This window comes from Sapajus apella, unplaced genomic scaffold, assembly GCF_009761245.1.
Source record: "Sapajus apella isolate SASKATOON/1434 unplaced genomic scaffold, GSC_monkey_1.0 scaffold17, whole genome shotgun sequence".
In the NCBI taxonomy this organism is placed as follows: Eukaryota; Metazoa; Chordata; class Mammalia; order Primates; family Cebidae; genus Sapajus; species Sapajus apella.
Genome location: NW_022436957.1, coordinates 31,777,519 through 31,802,194, shown reverse-complemented (window position 1 = coordinate 31,802,194; position 24,676 = coordinate 31,777,519). Strand labels below are relative to the sequence as shown.

General features: G+C 34.9%; 1 protein-coding gene across 1 annotated transcript in view; it reads right to left on the bottom strand.

Moving 5' to 3' along the window:
- Positions 1-24,676, bottom strand: part of CFAP47 (cilia and flagella associated protein 47) — a 443,615-nt gene that overhangs the window by 105,933 nt on the left and 313,006 nt on the right. Inside the window, exons 47-49 of the mRNA XM_032286197.1 lie at positions 23,622-23,765; positions 22,850-23,023; positions 17,511-17,622 (exon numbers count right to left, since the gene is read on the bottom strand). Coding sequence (XP_032142088.1) covers positions 17,511-17,622; positions 22,850-23,023; positions 23,622-23,765 — 430 coding nt within the window. The remainder of the gene's footprint in view (positions 1-17,510; positions 17,623-22,849; positions 23,024-23,621; positions 23,766-24,676) is intronic.

Here is a 24,676-nt window from a genome sequence, read left to right as displayed (position 1 = left end):
CTTTCCCCTACCTGACTCATTTAATGTTTATTATGTTTTATTATCCCTTAACAAATAGAAATTGGGCATTCATTTGTAAAACAATTTAAAAGCCCTATGTGAGTATTATAAGACTGTATATTACAGAAAAGAATGAGAAATGGTTAACTATTTATCTCAAAAAATAAAAATTGGTGAAGAATCGCATGTTCTCACTCATAAGTGGCTGTTGAACAATGAGAACACATGGACATAGGTAGGGGAACATCATACACTGGGGCCTGTTTGGGGGTGGGGGGACTAGGGGAGGGATGGCAGGGGGTGGGGAATAGGGGAGGGATAACATTAGGAGAAATACCTAATGTAGATGATGGGGGGATGGAGGCAGCAAACCACCATGGCATGTGTATACCTATGTAACAATCCTGCATGATCTGCACATGTACCGCAGAACTTAAAGTATAACAAAAAAATTAAAAATAAATAAATAATGAAAAAAATTGGTGAAGAGAACTACAGAAGCACTTATGCTTCTATTCAGTAGTTCATGTTTTAAATGAAGGAACATTTTTAAACAATATATCTTAGAAGTATGCCATTAATTTGCCCAGATTTTTTTCTAGTGAAAAACCTTTTTCTTGACAATGTCAATTTAATTTTGTTTCTAAACAATTACTTCTTTTCATTTTACTTATATTTTTTATTGTTAATTGGCTACTGTGGAAGAGACAAATTCTTGTCACGTATTATACTGAGGAACATTATACCTAGCAACCTGATCGTCAGCAGTAAATCTTCAAATGAAATGGAAAAAATAATGATTATAATATGTTTTCCAAAACATTATTAACTTTTTTCACAACACATGTACATGCCATTTTTTTGTTTCCTATATTCCACTCTTCAGGGTAAGGTCAATTGCTCCAACAGAAAACAAAAATAAATATAAAACTTGGTTTGTTGGTAGTAGAGTTGTTCAAAGTAACCAGAAAATTATTAGACTGCTTTGGTAAAACTATAAATATAACAGAAATAATATTAGTATCTAAAAGCAACTCCCCACATTAAGATAACAGCATCATTGAATTAATGGAAATTTTCAGTTTTTCTCAATAGACTATGAGGGAAAATAATCTATTAGAAATAGCAATTAAACCCATTATGTTTTTAAAACCACAAGTTTTAATTTTGAAAAGTAGACATTCTTTGCTAAACACTAAGTGGCTGATTTTTCAAAATGATTTTTTCAGTCAGTAAAACATTTTCTAGTATATACATCTTTTTTAATCAAGTTTTTTTTCCCTCGAATTTTATGTTATTATACAAAAGCCTCAAGTTTTAAATATGAAAAACATAATTTTGTATTCATGAGTTTTCCTTTGAAAAAAATTTTTTTTAATTTACTTTAGGTTCTGGGTATATGTGCAGGTCATGCAGGGTTGTTTCATAGGTGCATACTATATCCTGCATTTCCCCCCATGTCACCCCTCCCCACCCTTCCCATCCCCCGCTTTCCCTCCCCTACCCCCCGCAACTGAATGCTTATTGTGTGCTAGGTATATGCTAAATGCTTCCTGTTCATCATCTTAGTTAACCCCTGCAAGAAATATATGAATTAATTACTCATCGGGCCCATTTTAAAGCTGGGCTTAGGGAAGGTTGTCTAACTGCCTAGATCACACAGTTAGTAAGTGGCAAAGGCATATATATTTCCCTGGCATATAATATGAGAAATTATAAATTAAATTGTGTTTAAATATCACAAAATATATGACAGAATAAACAGAATTTTGATTGGAAAAATATAAAAATCACATATGAGGGAACTTCAAAAAGTTTATGGAAAATTGGGCTTAAAAGAATAAAAATTATATAATCTTTATCTCTCAACATAAGCTCTATAAAGTTCAAGACACTTTTGTAAGTGCTGGTATCAGCCATTTAGTCCCTAAAAAATCTGAGGGTCCTTAGAATTTAACCATATCAATGCAGTCTTTCTTACATTATTAACTGAATAAAAATGATGCCCTTTAAAAGTTTTTTTTAAGATGAGGGGGAAAACAAGTCAGAAGTCAGAAATACCCAAACCTAGACTGTATGGTAGATGCCTAATGATTTCCCATTGAAAGTCTTAAAAAATTGCCCTTGTCTGATGAGAGGGATGTGCAGGAGCATTGTCATGCTGCAGGAGAACTTTCTAGATAAGCTTACCTGGGCATTTTTTTGTTAAAGCTCTGGATAACTTACTCAAAACTCTCTCTTAATAAGCAAATGTTATTGTTCTTTGGACTTCCAGAAGATCAACAAGCTAAATGCCTTGAGTATCCCAAAAAACTGTTGCCATGACCTTTGTTCTCATCTTTTGCTTCAACTGGCCCTCTTCCACCCCTTGCTTTAATTAACTTTGTATTCAAGATTTTGCCAGTAAAGCCATGTTTTACCTGTTACAATTATTTGAAGAAATGCTTTAGAATCTTGATCTCACTTGTTTAAAATTTCCAATGAAAACTCTCATTTTGTCTGCAGCTGATATGGGTGCAACAATTTTGGCACCCATCGAGTACAAAGTTTGCTCAACTTTTCATTCACGATTCCATAAGCTAAACAAATTAAGGTATCTATAGTGTTGGCTATTGTTTTTGCCAGTAAATGTAGGTCCTATTCAATTAGGGCTCAAACAAGATGAATTTTTACTCTCAAATTGATGTGCCTGCCACTGTGAACTTCACTTTCAACATAATCTTGTACATTCTTAAAACAAGTTACCCATTTGTAAACTGCTGATTTATTTGGGGCATTGTTCCCTTAAACTTTCTGTAAAGGATTAATGATTTCACCATTTTTTCCACTGAAGCTTCACTGTAAATTTGGTGTTTGCCATTACTTCAATATTAGCAGAATTCATATTGCTTTCTTAGTGTCTCTTTTCAAACGATGTCTTATCCTACTTAGAGTCTCAAACTAGGTCCTGTTTAGACATGTTATATCATTAATGTGTCTTTATTTTGGTGCAAAAAGTATCTTGAAACCATGTATATATATTTTTTTATAATATGCATTTTCATAAATGTTTTGGAGTCCACCTCTGCTTACATAACATTTAATTTGACCTAAACAGATAGAGCTCAGATACTGCACATTAATCACCTAAACTCTCATCCCTCAGGAAATTGTCAAAAGCCAGTTTCCATAGTAATGGGAAAGTCTGGCCAAGTATTTTCTGTCTTTGCAATTGATCCCCTCACAGCCATCTTGCATTATCCCTTGACTCCATGCTTCATTGCCTCCAACTGCTAAGAAAATGTACTGTTAAGGAAAATCTCTGCATGCCTGGGATTTCATCAATTTGTGAACCATGAAAGCAAATTAGTTCAGTCAAGAAGTTCTGGTATAAGTATCTTCTCTGTGTGTAATACGTTGTATTACATATAATCAAATAAATTTGAATAATATTTTGTATCTCTAATATCATACTACTCTACAAAATCTGTGAAATAATTGAAGCAAGACTATAATGGCCTAAAAAATCTTGCACTAATTTTTCTCTTCCTTCTATCCCTTTCTTTTTTCCACCCTTCATTTTAAGCCTCCTTTAACCAACTTTCTTTTGTTTTATTTCCCCTTCATTAGGGGACCAAAAGAGCAAGGTGGGAAAAACAAAATTACATGGCTGATGGAAAACAGAGGCTGGGGCAAAATATTAAAGCAATGATGGTTCAGATAGTTATTAAAACCACTTGCTTCTTTCTGATTCACATAAGAAAAAAGTAATTAATTACATTTAATCAAAATAAAAGAATCAGTCCTCATCTATGCAGTAACAAAAGAGAGATCACTTTTCACAAGAGCGCAAAGAGTGGTCAGAGTCATAGGTTTATCAGGATTTGCAAACCTTTTTGAAATTAAGAAGGGAACAGTGACGAGAAAGAAAAACACAGAAAAATGCAAAATTAATATCTAGATAATATCTCCACTGTTTCAGTGGTACTATGGTCAGTAAGTTTCTTTCAGTGTCAAAACTTGGACAAGATGACTAACAGGACAAGATGACTAACAGTCCAGGAAGAACTTCTGACACAGCCAGAAAGAACTTCTCTCACCAAGACAGATCAGAATATTGAGGAATCTGGCATGCTTCAAGCAGACAGTCTGAAAGAATGCACTGAGAGAGATTGAAGAGATGGCCCAGATGTTGGGACTGAAGGAGGAGGAAGCTGGAAACCATGCATGGAATTGCTGAGTGCCAGGATGCATTACGGGCCCTGCACAGCTCCTGAAGAAAGGGGTGGGTCTGACATGTGTAAGCTGCTAGACTTGGAGAGAGCAGGGCTGTCTTTTCCATAGGACCATGGTGAAACTGATCTGCATGCCCCACTGAACTCCAGCCCCTCCCAGAGTTCCTGCCAGGCCATGCCTGCATGCAGTACAGCCTTAGCTACCCCACCAAAAGATTTTTTGCCATCATCCACCACCATAGCACTTTAACCTTATCCTCCTGTCACCCCACTGGAGCACTTTTGCTGACATCCTCCCACCAGAAGGCATTTGCCTGCAACCTCACTACTGTCCCTATGGGTCACAATCAGCTGCCACACCACCACTGTCACACAGAAGCACTTTCTGCCCATGGAATCCCCTGCCAGAAGGCTTCCCACCCACAATGCCCCTGTCAGAGCACCTCCTACAAATAGTGCCCAGCTATGCCCACTGGAGCACTTCTACCTCATGGCCTTCACCTCAAGCACTTTCTTCTATTGTCACCCTTGCTGGAGTGCATCCCAACTGTGGCATCCCTACCACCCCTGTCACAGTGTGTCCCACTAGTGGGTGCCACCATCAACCCAGCCCAAGTGCATCCCATCCACAGCACCCTTGCTGGAGAGTCTTCCACCTGTGGCACCCCCAAGTCTGCCATCAGAGCACTTCCCACCCATAGTGCTGCCACCACCTCTACTGGAGCATTTATACACACCATGCCCCCATCATCCCCTATGGAGTGCTGCTGCCAATAATCTGGCAGTGTCTCGGCTCCTCTATCCCACCTGGGGGCTTAACCTCAAGAGAACAGTGGACAAAGCCATGTGCCCAGCACCAGCTACTCATGGATACAGCACACAGCCCAGCAATGTGGAATTGAGCATTCACCCTCTGAAAGCATCCAGAAACTAAGTCATTCAATCATATACAACTTGCACCATAGTCACAATCAAGGGCAATAATGATCATAAAAATATAAAGCCTATCCAAATGACAGCAATTTCAAATGATAAAGGAGTATCAGCCCTCACAGATAGAAAGAACCAGCACAGAACTCTGGCAAGTCTAAAAGTTACAATGCCTTTTTACCTCCAAATAAAATCACACTATCTTCCCAGAAATGGTTCTTAACCAGATTGAAATGGCTGAAGTGTCAGACATAGAATTCAAAATCTGAATGGCAAGAAAGCTCATCAAGATATAAGAGAAGGCTGAAACCCAATCCAAGGAAAACAGTAAACTCATCCAATAATTGAAAGATGATATAACTAATTTAAGAAAACCCGACTGAGCTTATGGAAATGAAAATTTCACTACAAGAATTTCAAAATACAACTGGAAGCATTAACAACAGAATAGATCAAGCTGAGGAAAGAACATCAGACCTGGAAGATCACTCATTCCAAGCAAATAAGACAGATAAAAATTTTTTTAAAAATTTAGAAAATGAAGAAAATCTCCAAGAAATATGGGATTAAGTAAAGACACCACATCTACAAGTCACTGGAATTCCTGAAAGAGAAGGAGAGAAAGCAAGCAACTTTGAAAGCGTATTTGAGGAGACAGTCTACAGAAATTTTCCCAGTCTCATTAGAGATTGGAACGCAAATTCAAGAAATGTAGAGGTCCCCTGTGAGATATTATGCAAGATGACCATTCTCAAAACACATAGTCATCAGATTCTCCAAGGTCAATGTAAGAGAAAAAATATTCAAGGCAGCTAGAAGAAAGGGAAGGTCACTTACAAAGGGAACCCCATAAAGCTAATCATAGAAGTTTCAGCAGAAACCTTACAAACCAGAAGAAATAAGGGGCCTATTTTCAACATCCTTAAAGAAAATAATTCCAATCAAGAACTTCATATCTCACCAAAGTAAACTTCATATGTGAAGAAGAAATGAAATCCTTTTCAGACAAGTAAATGCTAAGCAAATTTGTTGCCACTAGATCTGCCTTTAAAAAGGTCCTAAAAAAGTACTAAACATGGAAATAAAAGAACAATACCTGCCACCACAAAAACACACTTAAGAACATACTGGCCGGGCGCGGTGGCTCACGCTTGTAATCCCAGCACTTTGGGAGGCCAAGGCGGGTGGATCACGAGATCAAGAGATCGAGACCATCCTGGTCAACATGGTGAAACCCCGTCTCTACTAAAAAAACTACAAAAAATTAGCTGGGCATGGTGGCGTGTGCCTGTAATCCCAGCTACTCAGGAGGCTGAGGCAGGAGAATTGCTTGAACCCAGGAGGTGGAGGTTGCCGTGAGCCGAGATTGCGCCATTGCACTCCAGCCTGGGTAACAAGAGTGAGACTCCGTCTCCAAAAAAAAAAAAAAAAAAAAAAAAAGAACATACTGCATTGACACTATAAATCAACTATACAATCAAGTCTATGTAACAACCACCTAACAGCACAATAACAAGATCAAACGGTCACATATTAGTATTAATACAATGTAAATTGCTTAAATATCCAACTTAAAAAGTGTACAGTGGCAAGTTGAATAAATAAGCACAAATCAACTATCTGCTATCTTCAAAAGATCCATGTCACAAGTAACAAAACCCATAGTTTCAAAATAATGGGATGGAGAAAGATCCATAATGCAAACTGAAAACAGAAAAGGAATAGGCATTGCAATTCTTACATAAAACAATTTTAAACCAAATGGGAGATATCTATCCTCCCATGTTTGTTGCAGAACTGTTCACAATATTTAAACCAATTTTAAACAATGACCAGAAAGGACAAAGAAGGACATTACATAACGACAAAAGGCTCTAACCAACAAGAAGACTTACTATACTAAATATATACACACCCACATTTATTGGAACACCCAGATTTATAAAATAAGTTCTTAGAGATCTACCAAGATATTTTGACAATCACACAAAATTATTGATCATCAGAGAAATGCAAATCAAAACTACAATGAGATATCATCTCACCCCAGGTGAAATTGGTAATATCCAAAAGGCAGGCAATAACAGATGCTGGTGAGGATGTGCATAAAGGGGAACCTCATATACTGTTGTTGGGAATGTAAATTAGCACAACTGTGAAGAACAGTTTTGAGGCTCCTTAAAAAAAAAAATATATATATATATATATATATATACCATTTGATTCAGTAATCCCACCACTGAGTATATATCCAAAATAAAGGAAATCAAGATATCTAAGAGATATCTATACTCCCATGTTTGTTGCAGCACTGTTCACAATATTTAAGATTTGGAAGCAACCTAAGTATACATCAACAGATGAATAAAGAAAATGTGTACATATACACAATGGAGTACTATTTAGCCATTAAAAAATGAGAGCCTATCATTCGTAATAACACACATGCAACTGGAAATCGTTATGTTAAATGAAATGAACCAGGCACAGAAAGACAAACCTTCCATTTTCTCACTTATTTCTGGATCTAAAAATCAAAACAATTGAATTTATGGTGTCAGAGTGTAGAAGGATGGTTACCAGAGATTGGGAAGGGTAGTGGGGGATTGGTGAGAGGTAGGGATGGTTAATGGGTACAACACAATAGAAGAAATGAATAAGACCTCTATTTGATAGCACAACAGGGTGACTATAGACAATAATAACTTAATTGTACATTTTAAAATAACTAAAAGGTTGTATTTGGATTGTTTGTAACACAAATAATAGATGCTTGAGGGAATGGATATCCCATTCTCCATGATGTATTTCACACTGCATGCCCTTATCAAACTATTTCATGTACCCCATAAATATATACAACTACTATATATCCACAAAAATTAAAAAGTAAAAAAAATTTTAAAAAACACGAAGCCAAAGGCATCACACTACCTAACATGAAACTATACCACAAGGCTAAAGTAACCAAAATACGAAGGTACTTGTACAGAGATAGACACATCGACCAATTCAACACTTTACAGAAACCAGAAATCAAGCTGAACACCTACAGCCATCTGATTTTTGACAAAGTCAACAATAACAAGCAATAAGGGACTTCCTACTCGATAAATAGTACTGGGATAATTGTCTAGCCATATGCCGAAGATTGAAACTGTACTTCTTTCTTTCACCATACACAAAATGGAACTCATGATTGATTAAAGATTTAAATGTAAGACCCTAAACTATAAAAAATCCTAGAAGAAAACCTAAGACATACCATTCTGGACACAGACTTTGGCAAAGACGTCTTGTTGAATATACCAAAAGCAATTGCAACAAAATCAAAAACAGACAAGGAGGACCTAATTAAACTAAAAAGCTTCTACATAGCAAGACAAACAGACAACAGATTAAACAGACAAACTTATAGAACGGGAGAAAATATTTGCAAAGTATGCACTCAAGAAAGGTCTAATATCTATAAGTAACTTAAATCAATAAGCAAAAGGCAAACAACCCATTAAAATGTAGCTAAATAAATGAAAAGACTCTTCTCAAAAGAAGACAAACATGTAATCAACAAATATATGAAAAATACTGATCAGAACTAAATATTAGAGAAATGTAAATCAAAAGCTCTATGAGATAACCATCTCACGCCAATCTGAATGGTTATTATCAAAAAGTCAGAAAATAACAGATGCTGGCGAGGTTGTGAAGAAAAAAGAACATTTACACATTGCTGGTGGAAATGTAAATTAGTTCAGCCTCTGTGGAAAGCAGTTTGGATACTTCTTAAGAAGAACTATGAACTATCATTTGACCCAGCAATCCCACTATGTGGCATATATCCAAAGTGAAATAAATCGTTCCACCAAAAGGACATATGCACTCATATTGTTTATCACAGGGCTATTCACAATAACAAAGGCATGGAATCAACCAAGATGACCATCAACAATGCACACACACACACACACACACACACACACCATAGAACACTATGCAGCCATAAAAATGAATGAAATTGTGTCATTTGCAGCAACATAGATGCAGCTGGAGGTCATTATCCTGAGCAAACTAACACAGGAACAAAAAACCAAATATTACATGTTCTCACTTATAAATGGGAGCTAAAGATTGAATAGACATGGGCACAAAGATGGGAGCAGTAGACACTGGAGACGGCCTGAGGGGGAAAGGGGGGAGAGGGCATTGGTTGGAAAGCTACTTATCAGGTACTATGCTAAATACCTTGGTGACAAAGTCATTTGTACACCAAGCCTCAGCAACATGCAATTTTCTCATGTAACAAACTTGCACATGTACTCCCTGAATCTAAAATAAAAGTAGAAAAGAAAAAAAATTAATAAAGAGACAATGTGGTAGAGTGATGCAGAGCAAATACATTGGAGTCAAACTTCCCAGGCTCCAATTCCAGTTCTGCCATTGACAAACCATAAGACTAAAAAATTAAGCTCCCAAGCCGGGCAAGGTGGCTCACGCCTGTAATCCTAGCACTCTGGGAGGCTGAGGTGGGTGGATCACCTGAGGTCAGGAGTTCAAGACCAGCTTGGCCATCATGGTGAAACCCCATCTTTAAAAAAAAAAAAATGTAAAAAAAAAAAAATTAAGCTCTCCATGACTTAGTTTCCTTCTTGGTACAACAAAGAAAATAATAGTGCCTATATCAAATACTGTATTTATTTAGACAACCTGAAAGTCTAAATATTATCTATATTTCACAAACAAAAAAACCTGACATTCAGGGAGGTTAAGTAAATTATCCAAGATTGCAAAATTAAAGAAAGATAATATTGGTAGTTGAAGTGATGTGTGTCAGATTACATAAAATCATAAGAAAATTTATTTACTGTCTTCTGCATGTTCTACGTTAGGGGCTTCACAGTGCTATTACTCATTGATGACACAACAGGTGATAGAGGAAATATTTATATTGCATTACCATGGATGAAGAAATGGATGCTCTGGGGATGGAATAATCTGACTGAGGTACCACAGTGGTACCAGGTAAGTAATCAGAGTCTTTTATTTATGTAACATGGAAATATTAAAAAAAATTGTATGTTGATGGTGGCCTTTCATTTTTAAAAAGCTGCATTTATTTCAGAAAATATTACATATTCCTAAGATACATAAACTCACACTGAAACTACATTTTATATAAAGTTATCCTCAATTGCTATAATATTCCTGTTTGAAGTCCTAAAAATAGTTATGCATTAATTAAATGTCAAAAATCAAAGATGGCTTATTTAGGATATTCAAATGTACCATGGCTTATATTCCAGAATAAAAATAATAAATATTAAAGAGCTCTCATTGTAAAGAAAATTATTTCTTTATAATCTAGAAAGTAATACATAAAAAATTCTTTTATAAAGACAAAATAAAACTAATACTAAATAATAAGCCTATATACTAAACATATCAAAAGTATATATTTAGTGTTAAAAAAACAAAACTTCATATTTCTCAAGCCAACTCAATTGGTTTGGGGATCCTTTATCAAAGCTAACTAAAAGCTTGTTTTCAATTGTTTGAACAAAGATTTCTTGTGCCACTGTCATAACAGATCCCATTCTAGTGTAGCAAGTTCCAAATTGCAAATTTTAAAAATGAAGTGTTGGCTATACATAAACAAGTATGAAGTTTGCAGTTGTGTTAAATTTAATGAACACAGTAATTTTTCAGCAAGTAAGAAAGTACTTTTGGGTGCTGCTAAACAAAATATGAGGTGAATTTTGACAAAATCAAAATTGGTCATTCTTACTTACTTGCTGGAGCTACCAGGTTACTAAGGGTCATAATAAGAAAATTTCACACTACTATAGCATCAATGTTCAAGATAGAAATGAAGACTACTCATGTGACTGGAAACCCATCGGTACTTTGTACTTAGTTTCTTAGTGTGGAGTAAAAAGATTTAAAGCACCTTGGTGACTACAATGAATTGAGTCCATGTAGTGTTATATAAAATCCAAAGACTCGCCACTGTAAGTGCACAAAATACATACTGTGTGCAAATATTTTTGCTGGCCAGGCACAGTGGCTCATGCCTATAATCTCAGCAATTTGGGAGGCCAAGACAGATGGGTAACTTGAGCCCAGGAGTTCAAGAGAGCAGCCTGAGTAACATGATCAGATTCCATATGTTAAAAAATTAAAAAACTTAGCCAGGCATGGTGGTGCACAACTGTTGTCCCAACTACACAGGAGGCTGAGGTGGGAGGATTGCTGAGTCCAGGAGGTTGAAGCTACAGTGAGCCATGTTCACATCAACTGAACTCTAGCCTGGGCAACAGGATTAGACCCTGTCTCAATTTATAAAAAGAAAAAAGAAAAAGAAAATATTATTGTTGTATAATGTTTGGAGACAGTTTTAGGCCACCAGGCCATGATCAAAATAATAAAATCTTCTAGCCTGGTTTTGTTCATATGTTTAAATGGCTCATAATTCAATCAATGATTCTTGTTATAGCCTTTCTCTGTTGCACTTACATCAATCCTGTGGGCAAAGGGAAGATTATTCGATTACTGAGTTGTACCCCCTCTTTTTATGTCCTTCAGGTTCACAAATAAAATGTCATTGATGACTGTAAGAAATTCTAAAAACTTTTTCCTTGGAGATAAAAGTATATTTGTTGCTTATATGTAGAAGTTCACAAGAGATAATTATGAAGTCCTGTACTAAGGCTTTAAGAAAATCAACTGTCCTAGTTAACCATAAAATAAAAGCTTTTAAAAAATATTTATGGGTTTTCATTTTTATTTGGAAAGATATTCAGAGAATCCTCTTCCAACTGAAAATTTTAAGTTAAACACACAGAAACTAAAACAGCATGAATCTACTGTAGTGGGTCATCATTGGAGATGACACTTGTTCTGGGATATGTGCTACCCAGTAGTAGTTGGTATCTTGGCTTTAGGGACCATAAATGGGAATCAAAGAGCAAAATCATCAGTTAAAGAGCTCACATTTGCATGGTTTGGGGTACAGTTTTCACATATTTTTGGACCACCAAATCCCAGGTTAAGTATTTAGCTTCCTAGCTCTAGACATAGAAAGGGAGCCACAGAAGTATCTTTACAAGTTTACAGTTACCTGTTTGTTGTTTGTAAAACATGTTTTTTAAAGTTGTAGTTTAACCCTGTTATTCACAAACTGAAAAACACTAAGCTGATTAGTGACATCCTCATACAGAGTGCAGTAAAGTCAAGCCAGAGACATGAGACCTATGTAGATTATTAAAGAACAACTGGAGCAAATTATTAGGAAAATGATGTGTAATGTATGCCAAATGATATAATCTTAATTCTTATACTTACAAGTTAGTTTTGCTAGTACTATATTACAAATTAGTTGCTTTAGGTTGTGAATATGCATCTTTACAGCCATATCTAAACCATATTATGTTGTTGCAATCAAAATAAAATTAAGGATTACTATTAATAAAATATATAATCACCACTAAGGCCTACTCATCTTCACCTATATAATAGTGTTATGCCAAATGAAACAGCTTCTAGCTAACATAAATGAAAATTTAGTTGCATATTTCACCACTGCAAATAAGCAACAGGCCATTACTCTGTGTCTACAGTTGGTTACACACTAATCCTGTAACAACGAATAGTAATAATAGCTTTTTGCATTCTCATATTTATCTATATCAGATAGGTCATTTTATAGTTACAAAAGAAAGAATTAAGCAATCATGTTTTATTGCATTCAGTCATTAACACATTATTTCTCTCACACCTGCAAACATGGTGATTTTTGCTTGGATTTGTTTGTTTCTCCTTAAGGTTTTGTGTTTTTATATCTAGGTTGACTTATTCTATATTTTCAATTTTTTTCTGAAACTTAATGACATAAAAAGATAACTTTGAAGTCAAGATAGAACTAGGCTTTCATTCCTAAGCAGTAAACTTATGCTTCTGCTTACTTCCCCCTCACAGTTATTGGTATCACTTTGCTTAGAGCTTCTTAGTGTCAGTACATTGGACTCTATTTTCTACTTTTTTTTCATATTCAATTTTTCATCAAACACAACTATGGAAGACACTACAATGCACTAATGATATATCTTTTCAGGAATGAGGAACTTACTCCTATAGCTACTGGAAATAATACTGGAAGATAACCATCAGGTCAGCCCTCTTTATGCACCACCTTACTTGAAAAATAAAATAAAAGCTTCACTCAAGGTCAAACCTCCTTCCACATGTAGCCCACTTTGAATGACTGATCAACAGAGTACTGTGAAGGCCTAATCTCTTTCTGCTGACTCAGGACAACTCTGAAGGGCCATCCCAGCTTCAGGGGTCTTAATAAGTTGTCTGAAGGCTTCAGTAGGCCTTCGCCAAAGCTCTGTCTCTACCCCTGTTGAATATACTTTATCTTTTTTGTTCCAGAAGTGTTGCTCATAACACTTTCTCTAATAAACGTCCTGCTTTCTAACCTCTTATCTCAGAAACTGTTCTCCTGGGAACTCAACCTGTTACAGCATCATTTTCCCTCTTTATTTATCTTGAAGCTGTCCCTCTGTTTCTTAATTCATTATCATTGCCTAGTTTCTTCTGCCCTAACTGATTTAGAATGGCCCATCTTCACTTTTTGTTCCATGGCCAAATAGGCATTTGAAACAAACCTACACACAGGCACACTTGGAACATGATTGTAGATAACTGCAGGCTGCTTTGAAAATTCCAAGTTGACCCAGTTCCCAAAAATTTCTTTCTACCAACAAACATACCAAATATAATACCGGTATAACATTAGCACATACTGTCAGTGCCCCCACAAAAATCCCCCCTGCAGAGAGTTCTTATACACACCAGTCGTTTCCTACAACTCTTTGTCTGTGGGCACTCACTGTACAGATCTCTGACCTAAGAGAAAACTTTAATCTATTATAAATAAGGCTTAATGGATAAATACTCCAACTCCCTTGTGCTTCAATATGACAATTCTTTCTGAAGGTCCCCAGTGAGATCCCCGTTTTCAGCAGGAACGTGAAAGCTAGCTTGCTTACTTATTGGCTTTCTCCCTCCAGCATCTCACTTCCTCATTTAGTTAGTGTGCTTTGCAGGATCACCTTTCAAATGAAATACTTGCAATTAAACTCTTGACCTAGGGTTTTCTTTTGGGAGTCGGTACACAGAACTGATTATCTTGGATATTGCCAAAGACCCCTAAATGATCTCCCAGATCTTAGTGGCCTATCACACCCCTCCTGTCTGTTTTATATATTACCTCCAGATTTCTCTTTTTCAAACTCAGCTGACTCATGCCCCTTGCCTCCACAGCAATCTTCAATGGTTCCCGGTACAAAAAGTAAAATAAAATTCTGCCCTAAAATGTCTACTTGCATTGCTAACTGTATGTCACTCTGTATTCCCTACCTCACACACACACTCCAAACATACCCATCTACTTTTTAATTTACACAAACTGTACTCTCTGTGTTTTCAATAAGGTTATTTCTCCTGCTGGAAGGTTCCCCCAACCCCCTCCCATATCCTTCAAGGTTCAGATCAAATCCACCATCTCCTATGCAGCCCTCTCAGACCTCCATTGTTGGGATTATTATTTCCTTTCACCATGCTCCCCGGTGCTATGATTAAACTTTAGATGTATCAAAGCATACCTTGATTGAGATGATTTATCGATACCAATTTCTACCACCAGATGTGAATTTCCAGGAAGCAGGAGCCACATCGTATTATTTAGATATAGTAGCAATATTCAAAATAAATTAACAAACCTATATACCAACACTGACCAATCAGAAAGGACACCTGATCTAGGTGCTGAAGCATTCTGATGTTTTATGTGTTAACACTTTAGTCGCCGCTAAATTGTTGGGAGGTTCCAAGGGTTCTGGGTGAGGGGCTATGGTGTCTAGACTGGCAAGGGTTATTTGATAGTGGAGCTCAAACAACTGAATATTTGCCAACATATAAGAAAAAACTGGCTGTTACAATATTTCAATAAGCAAAGCATAATTAGTTGAATGTCAGCTTTGTTCATAACTACTATGTTTATTAAGGCTTTCCAAATTATAGGTCTTTAGTAAATAATTATATATGATTAAGAACAGAATTGAAAATGAACACAAAATTTTTAAGAAGTATCTGATGCATACACACGTGTGTATACATGCATGCACACATACATGGATACGGTTCTTTAACCAGCAAAAGCAGGAAAAATCCCATATGTTTGAAATTTTTATAATCTAGTTTTCATTATATCGCTTCAGATTAGTTAGCAGCTGTTCAGAAGCAATTGTATTTACACTGCTTAATCTATAGTTTAAATCTATAGCTTAAGTCTTCCAATAGTAATGTCAATAAAAATTAGACCTAGGCTCCCTTTTACAGGCTGTTTTTCCAAAGCATAATGGCATAATTAATTTAATTCTAAGGCAGTGCCTTGGAAAGAGCTAACGTGATGACGTTTTATAAATATTTTTCAAAATTATGAAGCCTGTAAAATGGTTTGGATAGCCAGAAACATTAACCTAATTCATCCTCACTTAGCAATGTAACCTGAGCTGCATTTAACTTCATCAACTACCTTCTAAATTCTTTCAAAACAACATATTAATAGTCCATATCTGAATAGTGAAAATATGTATTGAAATATTCTGGTATCACAAAAGCTGATAAAACCAACAACAACAGAAAAGATTACACAAAGGAATGTCCTGCCAAATCTAATTATTTAATTTTTCATAAGTCTATTCCAATAACTTTAAGAGTTTGATTCACAGACCAGGGGCTTTGTGGCAGTTACAAACATTCTGAATTCAACAATATTTCACAGTGTATGGTTTCTTATGTGTTTCTTCTCATAAGTAGCAGAACTCACTGCCTTCTATAGAACAGGAAACTGAAATTGACTATGCTTTATCAAAACTACGCCAATTCTGAATGACTTGTTGCCTTTTATGAAAGACTAGTTAAAACTCTAAAATTAAGGAATATATACCAACTACTAGTACTGTCATTGACAATTATAATGAAAATGAAAATTTCAATTTCTTTAAATCAGTTCACTTCTTATGGATTACCTAAAAAATGGTAAAACTATGTTACTTTATGAAAATGCTTGGACTAGAGACATTATAGCTCAAATCTGCCTATCAAATGAGGAGTTATTAATGGGCTTTGTAAATCCAAACACCTCAAAAACAAGGGAAATATTTCCGAAGATGCTAACAATTTTTGCTGTGTTGGCATTTGAGGTTAAGCACACTAGAAGCAGGGAGTGGGCATGGGCAGCTGTTTCTTCCTACATAAATTCTATTACAGTGGTAATAATTGGATCACTGTGGTTGTCATTCTGAAATTTCCCTTCTTCTTTTTAATAGCATAGGCATCCAGTATACTCTGCACTTTCTTCTTTGCAGCAGCTCTCTATCACTTCTATATTAGATATATAACCTTCCCTCAAACACTTTGTTGAGGTAAGGAGGGATGAGAGGCTAGCACATCCAAGGAGCAGTAGATATTCTTTCTATACTTACATATTACCACTACATATGTACTGTACTAGTAGTTGGTATATATACTTACATATTACCACTACATATGTAAGTATAGAAAGAATATGTGTATATGTATATGCTTTCTAAACTTCTAAAGCTGTATCCACCTACCTATATTATGATAATTTCCTCAACAGCATCCAACTACCATAGGAAATTTAATTTTCTCCCAAATAGGATACCTTATTCCTTTGATGAATCATAATCCCTCAGTACTAGCTATTACTCCTTCTATCACTTCTTACTCCTCTCCCTTCAAAAAGGAATAGGAATACCTCTCAATCCTATTCCCATGTAAGTAATTCTGTTTAGGGACCATTGGGGAAAACTGCATAAATACATACTTTATTACAGAAAAGGGAAGATAAAGGAGAAAAAATCACATATATCAAACCTTTAATTTATTTTTCATATATCAAGGAAGTGCCATGTGATGTTTTTATAATACCCAATCCTGTAAATAAACATTCTCTTAAAATGTCATTGGGTTGGAATACTGGCATAACTATTTGAAACTATTTATCACATTTTAAATGTAAAGACCCTTAATTAAATATTTCTATTTATAGGAATTTGTTCCACAAACAAGTTTGAATAAATGGCCAAGATAATATAGCACTAAACATAAACTGAGTGCATCAAAGCCCTGATTATTTAGAAAGCTAATGACTGAAATGTAAAACCAAATTTTCTTCTGAATCACTTAATAGAAAGAGGAAAAACATTTCTGTTTTGTCTCATCATATCTCCATCCTAGTGTAGCAGCAAAATGAATAATATTTTTAAATAAATATCATACCTTTCATTATACCACGTTTCCAAGGGCGCACATGTAGAATGTATGGAATTTCTTTATATGGGTATACGGTAATCTCTGGATTTCCCCACACTATTGGAAGATCTGTAGTCACCTAGAAATGATAATTCAAAAACGAGAATTATGTAGGATCAACATAAAATATTTTTCTATGCTTTAGTATGTTACATTACATGAAATTACTGCAACAAGTTAAAGCATAGAAAAAATTGAAATTTAAATACTCCCAACAAAATCATTCACTTTTTAAAAAAATAGCAAGCCAGAAAAATTCTACATCCAGTAGAAAAGAAATATAAGAAGAAACCTATTTAAAAATAGAACAAAGGAAATTATTCTTATAAAACAAATAATACTTATATTCTGCTACTACTTATACTAAGATCGGTGATGCTTAGAAAGTCTGAATATCTCTCATCGACCATGCACAATTGTCTTTAGGCAGTTTGATATACAAAAGAGATGAACCATTTCAATACATTTCTACATCAGTATTAATAAAACAAATAAAATATTTAAGCAGCATTTGACCACACCCTGGCTAAATCCAACTTTCAGTTTACTGAGTGCTTATATCTTCCTATTACCCACTGCTCAGGCAAACAATAATCTACTTTGTGTCTCTACATATGAGCCTATTATAAACAATTATTAGAAATGAAATTAAACAGTACGATGTGGACTTCTGTCACTGACTTCTTATTTAGAATACTTTTTTGAATTTTTTAATACTTTTTTTTATTTTTTGAGACGGAGTTTTACTCTTGTTGCCCAGGCTGGAAGGCAATGGTGTGATCTCAGCTCACCGCAACCTCTGCCTCCCCAATTCAAGCAATTCTCCTGCCTCAGCCTTCCAAGTAGCTGGGATTACAGGCATGCGCCACCACACCTGGCTAATTTTGTATTTTTAGTAGAGACAGGGTTTCTCTGTATTGGTCAAGCTGGTCTCGAACTCCTGACCTCAAGTGATCCACCCATCTCGGCCTTCCAAAGTGCTGGGATTATGGGCATGAGCCACTGCGCCCAGCCAACTTTTTCATGCTTCTAATGGATGACAAATTATATATATTTACAATGTACAACACGATGTTTTGATATATGTATACATTGTGAAATGGCTAAATCAAGCTAATCTATGCATTATCTTACATAGTTATTTTGGTGGTGAACAAAAAATCTATTATCTTGGCTCTTTTCAAGAATACAATATGTTGTTATAATTATCATAACAATGTTTACACTAGATCTAATAAGTCTCTTGAACTTATTTCTTCGAACTGCAATTTTGTGTCCTTTGATTCACATCTCTCCAATGACTCCCCTCATCAGCCCCTGATAACCACCATTCTACTCTCCACTTCTATGAACTGAACATTTTTAGATTCCACATACAATTGAGATCATACAGTATTTGCCTTTCTGTGCCTGACTTATTTCACTCAACATCATAGCCTCCAGGTTCATCCATGTCACAAATGACAGGATTTCTTTCTAAGACTGAATAGTATTTCTTTGTGTGTGTATATATATATCACACTTTCTTTATCTATTCGTTTGTTGATGGACTCAGGTTGAGTCCCCATCTTGGCTGTTGTGAATAATGCTTCAATGAACATGAAAGTGCAGATACTTCTTTGACATGCAGATTTCTACCCTTTTGAATATATACCCAGCAGTGGAATTACAGAATCATATGATAGTTCTATTTTTAATTTCTGGAAGAAACTTCATAATGTTTGTCATAATGGCTGTACTAATTTAAACTCTCACCAACAGTTTAAAAGAGTTTCCTTTACCCACATCCTCACCAACCCTTGTTTTTTAATTCTCTTTTCTAGGAATCTTCAAACATTCCAGTAGTGTAGGGAAAGTCCATATATCACCATAGACTGGTAATACAAGTTCCCTTAGAGGCAGCTTTAAACAATTTTTATTTTCTTGGGCATTGGTCATACTTTCCGGTTTCTTTGTGTCCTTTTGCTTCATCTCATAATTTCTTATTGAAAACTACTTTTTATATAAGGTAATATAGCCACTTTGGAAATCATTTCATCACCTCCTAATGGTTAGTTTTTGTTGTGCTTGTTCTTATTTTGTTCTTTTATGGTTTAGTGACTTTTCTGAACTAATTCTGTAAAGTCTGTATTCACTGTAGTATGTGCCCACAGAAGCTCTGCTTGGTTGGGTTAGTGATGAGCAAAAATTTGCCACAGGTTTCTATAAATGGTGAAGAACCAATAAATCTTCTACCCTTTGACAAGGAATAATATATATGTGTTGTTGAATACCTTAAGTACTCTAGTAGTTTAAAACTCTGACTTAGCCTTTTTTTCAGCTCTCACAATTTCTCTATGTCAGCCAGAGGTGAAAAACTAGGACTCTCAGGGCTTTCTCAGGTATGCATACAATCTTGAGCATCCATGTGGTCTGCCTGTTCCCCAGGAAAATGCCAGAGATTTTTAAATCCCCTAAGGGCATTTTATATTCCAGATCTTCAAGTTTTTAGCCAATCTCTTATTAGCTGCTCTTGTTATTGCAGCCTCAGGCAATTGCAATGTTAAACAATTGCTGGTAAATAATTTGGACAAACTCTCTAAGGGATAGGGCCTATCCATGAGAGTAAACTCTGAGACAAGTCAAATAATGATAATGCCTTCTTTGTGGGATGCTGCTAGAGAACTTGGAAAAAGATCATTTCTTTTGACTGCAAAGCTGCTGGTTTTCATAGTTACTACAGTTGCAAGATTGAAGAGCTAAGGAGAGAGGGATAGAAGTAATCCAAGTAAAAATGCCACAATACATCTTGCTCTTACTAGAATTCCAAGTTTTTCTTAAATATATACTCCTTAGATTATTTCAAGTCATTAATTTCAAGATCACCAAAAAATTTGATTTTGACAATTTTTTCCAGAGTTTTCACTGCATTTAAAAAATGAATTTACAAAGCTTCTTGCTTCACCTTTGTGGAAGTCCCACATCTGTCGTCTTCTTTATTATATAATTATTTTCTACTACTTTGTTAATTTGATAAAATTCTATAGCATTTTACCTATATCTCATTTATATTCTCTAATTTTTAGTTTCCCATTTTATGTTAAAAAGGTCTCAACTTTAAGTAATAAAATAAAATGTATATTAAAAAGCTTTTTAAAAATACAAAGCATCATAAAAAATAGTTACTAGCACCAATGAAAAACTGAACAAGGAAAAGATTTAAAAGAATATACTGAGTCTAGTCTATGGTAACATATTATCAAAGTGGAGTGGTATAGCAAGCAGTTGAAAATGAAGTGCTGAAGCTAACATATACCTCTTGAATAAACGTATGAATTTGTTATTTGTATTTAGATGACAGCTTGAAGCCAGGAAACTGCCAAGTGGGAGGTCATATAGAAGTAAGGATGCTTTTGATGCATGAAACTTGAAATCAGAAGATTAGGTAAATAAAAAGACCAGATAAGTAATAATCAAGGCTTGATTATCACTTAATAATCCAATGTTAAGGAATTAATGTCAAAGAAATAAGAAAGGTAGAATAATATAAAGGACGAATAACATTAAGAAGATAGGTCAACAGTGCCAAACATTACAGGTTACCTGACGAGTTCATTGAGGTCACAGCAAAGGAAAATCAATGAAATAAAAGGCAACCTGAGGGATGGGGCGAAATATTTGCAAATTACATAGGTGATAAGAGGATAATAGTTAAAATGTATTAGTGCATTTTCATGCTGCTGATAAAGACATACCCAAGAATGGGTAATTTACCAAAAAAAAGATGTTTAATTGACTCATAGTTCCACATGGCTGGGGAGGACTCATTATCACGGTGGAAAGCAAAAGGCATGTCTTACATGGCAGGAAGCAAGACAGAACATATGCAGGGGAACTTCACTTTATAAAACCATCAGATCTCACGAGCCTTATTCATTATCATGAGAACAGCATGGGAAAAACCCGCCCATATGATTCAATTATTTCCCACTGGGTCCCACCCACAACACATGGGAATTATAGGAGCTATAATTCGAGATGAGATTTGAATGGGGACACAAGCAAACCATATCATAAAATACAAGGAAAGCACAACTCAACAGAAAAAAACACAAAGAAAAAAACATATATTAAAATCCAGATATCCCACGAAAAAAAGGGGAAAGGACTAGGTTGTGATTTTGAAGGTAAGAGATGGCACTAAATAGTTTTAGCTAGACATTAAAAGATAAGAGTTTCATTTAGAATATTGCTTCCATTTGCAATCTAGCAAAGAAGGAAAAAGAAAACCAAGGCACATATTAATCAAGGTTACACAAAAAGCAAAGAGTAAATCCAGAGAACTTACAAACTTTTGTAGTCCCCTCTAAAACTGAATTCAGGCACTTCAATGTGTAGATATTTGAAGTTTCTTTTGAGCATCCTATTGAGTAAGTAATTATTTGTAGATAAATGTAGGAGTGAGTGGAAAATGTTATTTAAAGATTGGTTTAAACAAACCAAGTGAAGACGGCAGAGTAAAATGCTTCACAAAAAATAAGGATATAGGCCAGGCACAATGGCTCACGACTGTAATTCCAGCATTTTGGGAGGCCAAGGTGGATGGATAACTTGAGGCCAGGAGTTTGATACCAGCCTGGCCAACATGGTGAAACCCCATCTCTACAAAAAAATATAAAAAGTAGCTGGGCATGGTGGCACATGCCTGTAATCACAGCTACTTGGGAGGCTGAGACACAAGAATCACTTGAACCCAGAAGGTGGAGGGTTTCAGCAAGCTGAGCTCACACCACTGGCCTCCAAACTGAGCAACAGGCAAATAAAAAAATAGAATAAAAAATAAATAAGTAAAAGGATGTAAACAATTATTCATTCCTTACTATTTCCACTACTATTCACCCTGGTAAATGTTAGGTTACACTTCAGAAATTTTCTTGTGCCTACAGATTTCACATTAAAAATTTAAAAGATGTTTCTAAATATTTTTGAAAACACCTTTTACTATCATGTACAATTTTTTCAACAAAAAGTACATGACTCAAATAAGTAGATTTTAATGTGCTTCATTTATTTCATCCTAATTCAACTTTATAATTGAAATTATACTTAAAAGCTGTTGGACTAATAATAGGTAGGACTTGGTTTTCTTCTTCCTTCTTTGCCAGATTGCAAATGGAAGTAATATTCTAAATGAATAAACATCTTATGTGGCATTGTTTCTCTAATTAAGTAAAATTAAATGTTTAAAAATTGCTTGTAATTATTATATTTCATATAATCCACTACATTCAGAAGAAAACACTTTCACACTACAAATAAATTCTTACCTTAAATGTTAGGGCTCTAGTTGCAAAATCAGGCAATATTATAGGTCTTTTTGTCTCATTGCCTACTTGACATTCCACAGTGATGTGGTCCAAGGCCACAGGTTTTTTTCCAACCCCTTCTATGTTAAAGATGTGCTCCATGCCATCTACTTCATTTTGTAGAATAAGTTTACCCTATGAGAAACCAAACAAATTTCAGGTCTAAAGGAGTCACAGTTAAATGTTAACTTCTGGTATCTTATTAATCTTGCGTCTGGTTAATAAAATAAGTTTGTAGAGAGGTGTTAGCCATTGACTTTTTCAATACACAAATACAGGCTTCTACTGAACACATAAAGACAAATTTCTGGTGAAAAGTCATTTATTTCTCATTACCCTCTCTAAATTACAGAGTATATATAGGCATTCTCATATACAGTAATTATATGCCTGTCTACTTCCATGTAAAAGAAATATCATCTTAAGAAAATATTTTCTGATAAACCATTTTCTTTAATGCATAGGAAGCAAAGTAATTATTTTATTGAGCACATTGTGTAAAATTAATTTGAATGCTAGTATTCAAAGACAAAAATATTTTTACTTTTATGATGTTTATGCCTCAAATTAAAACATGTGTTAAAGTTTTAAGTAAAAATAGTCAAATTCATGGAAAATATTAACTTTTCTGCTAAAAAGTTGTATTATCAATTAAAAGACTAATGTCATATATTAGTTTATTAACTAATGATAGTATTAACTAATACTGGGGAAAATATCAATGAGTTCATACCATAATGACACATTCCAAAATAGGTTTGAATGTGAGAGGATATTTCACAGTTTCACCTGATCGAACACGTAAAAAAGCAGGTCCATAAAACCATTCTCCTTCTATAGTAACTTGACATTTCCATTCATTCATTGTTTGATTTTTCTAAAGCATGAAAAAGGTACAAAAATATCAGAGAGATGACATTGATGAAATTGAATTACATACGAATTCTTGGTAATTTTTATAACATTATATATTGTATTTTTAATTGCATTTCTTAAGAATCACCATTGGAAAGTCATTTGTTAAGAATAAATATCAAAAATATAAACATAAGGCATAATGATGACTACATGTTCTTTCTAGGTCATGTAAGAGCACTGCCTAATAGATCTATCCAAGGATTATTTAATATCTAAAGAAATATCCCCTTGTCTCACTTACTAATTACCACTAAAATGATACAATGGCCTTAGAGGACATACTTGACTCCTAATTAGAGGTAATAACAGGTATTCTAATTGGTAGATTGCTCACGTAGCAAAGATTATATACGTCATCAAAATAAAAATTCATGCTTCAGATTGACTCTTGTCATGCCTTTAATAATTAAATAGACAAACAAATAAACCAGAAAAGTCAATTTATCCCTCTAAAAATCCAAAGTTCTTTACAACTACGTTACCTTCTTTTATACAATATTGTCACTTTGACTAAAAGTAGCCAAGCTACAGCCAATCATTGCTCTCAGTGCCTGTGAACCCATCTTAACCAAGTGTTAGATCACAATAGAATTTAGAGTAGAGTGATCTGTGAGTCCACAACTCTGCTTGTTGACGTAAGAAGCAATTTAACCATACATTAAGGACATTGGAGTTAATTGCTTTCAGCAAAGAGATCCAGCAGAAGGGATAAACGAGATGAGTCTCATAATAACATTTAAATTTTGGAAGAGATTTTGACGTAAATATGAAGAAATAATTGACAGCAGATAAGACAATCAGAAATTTGTAATAATTCAAGATGAGATGAGAGGTCTGGAGGACTTTAGTTGGCACAGTGGCAATGAGAAT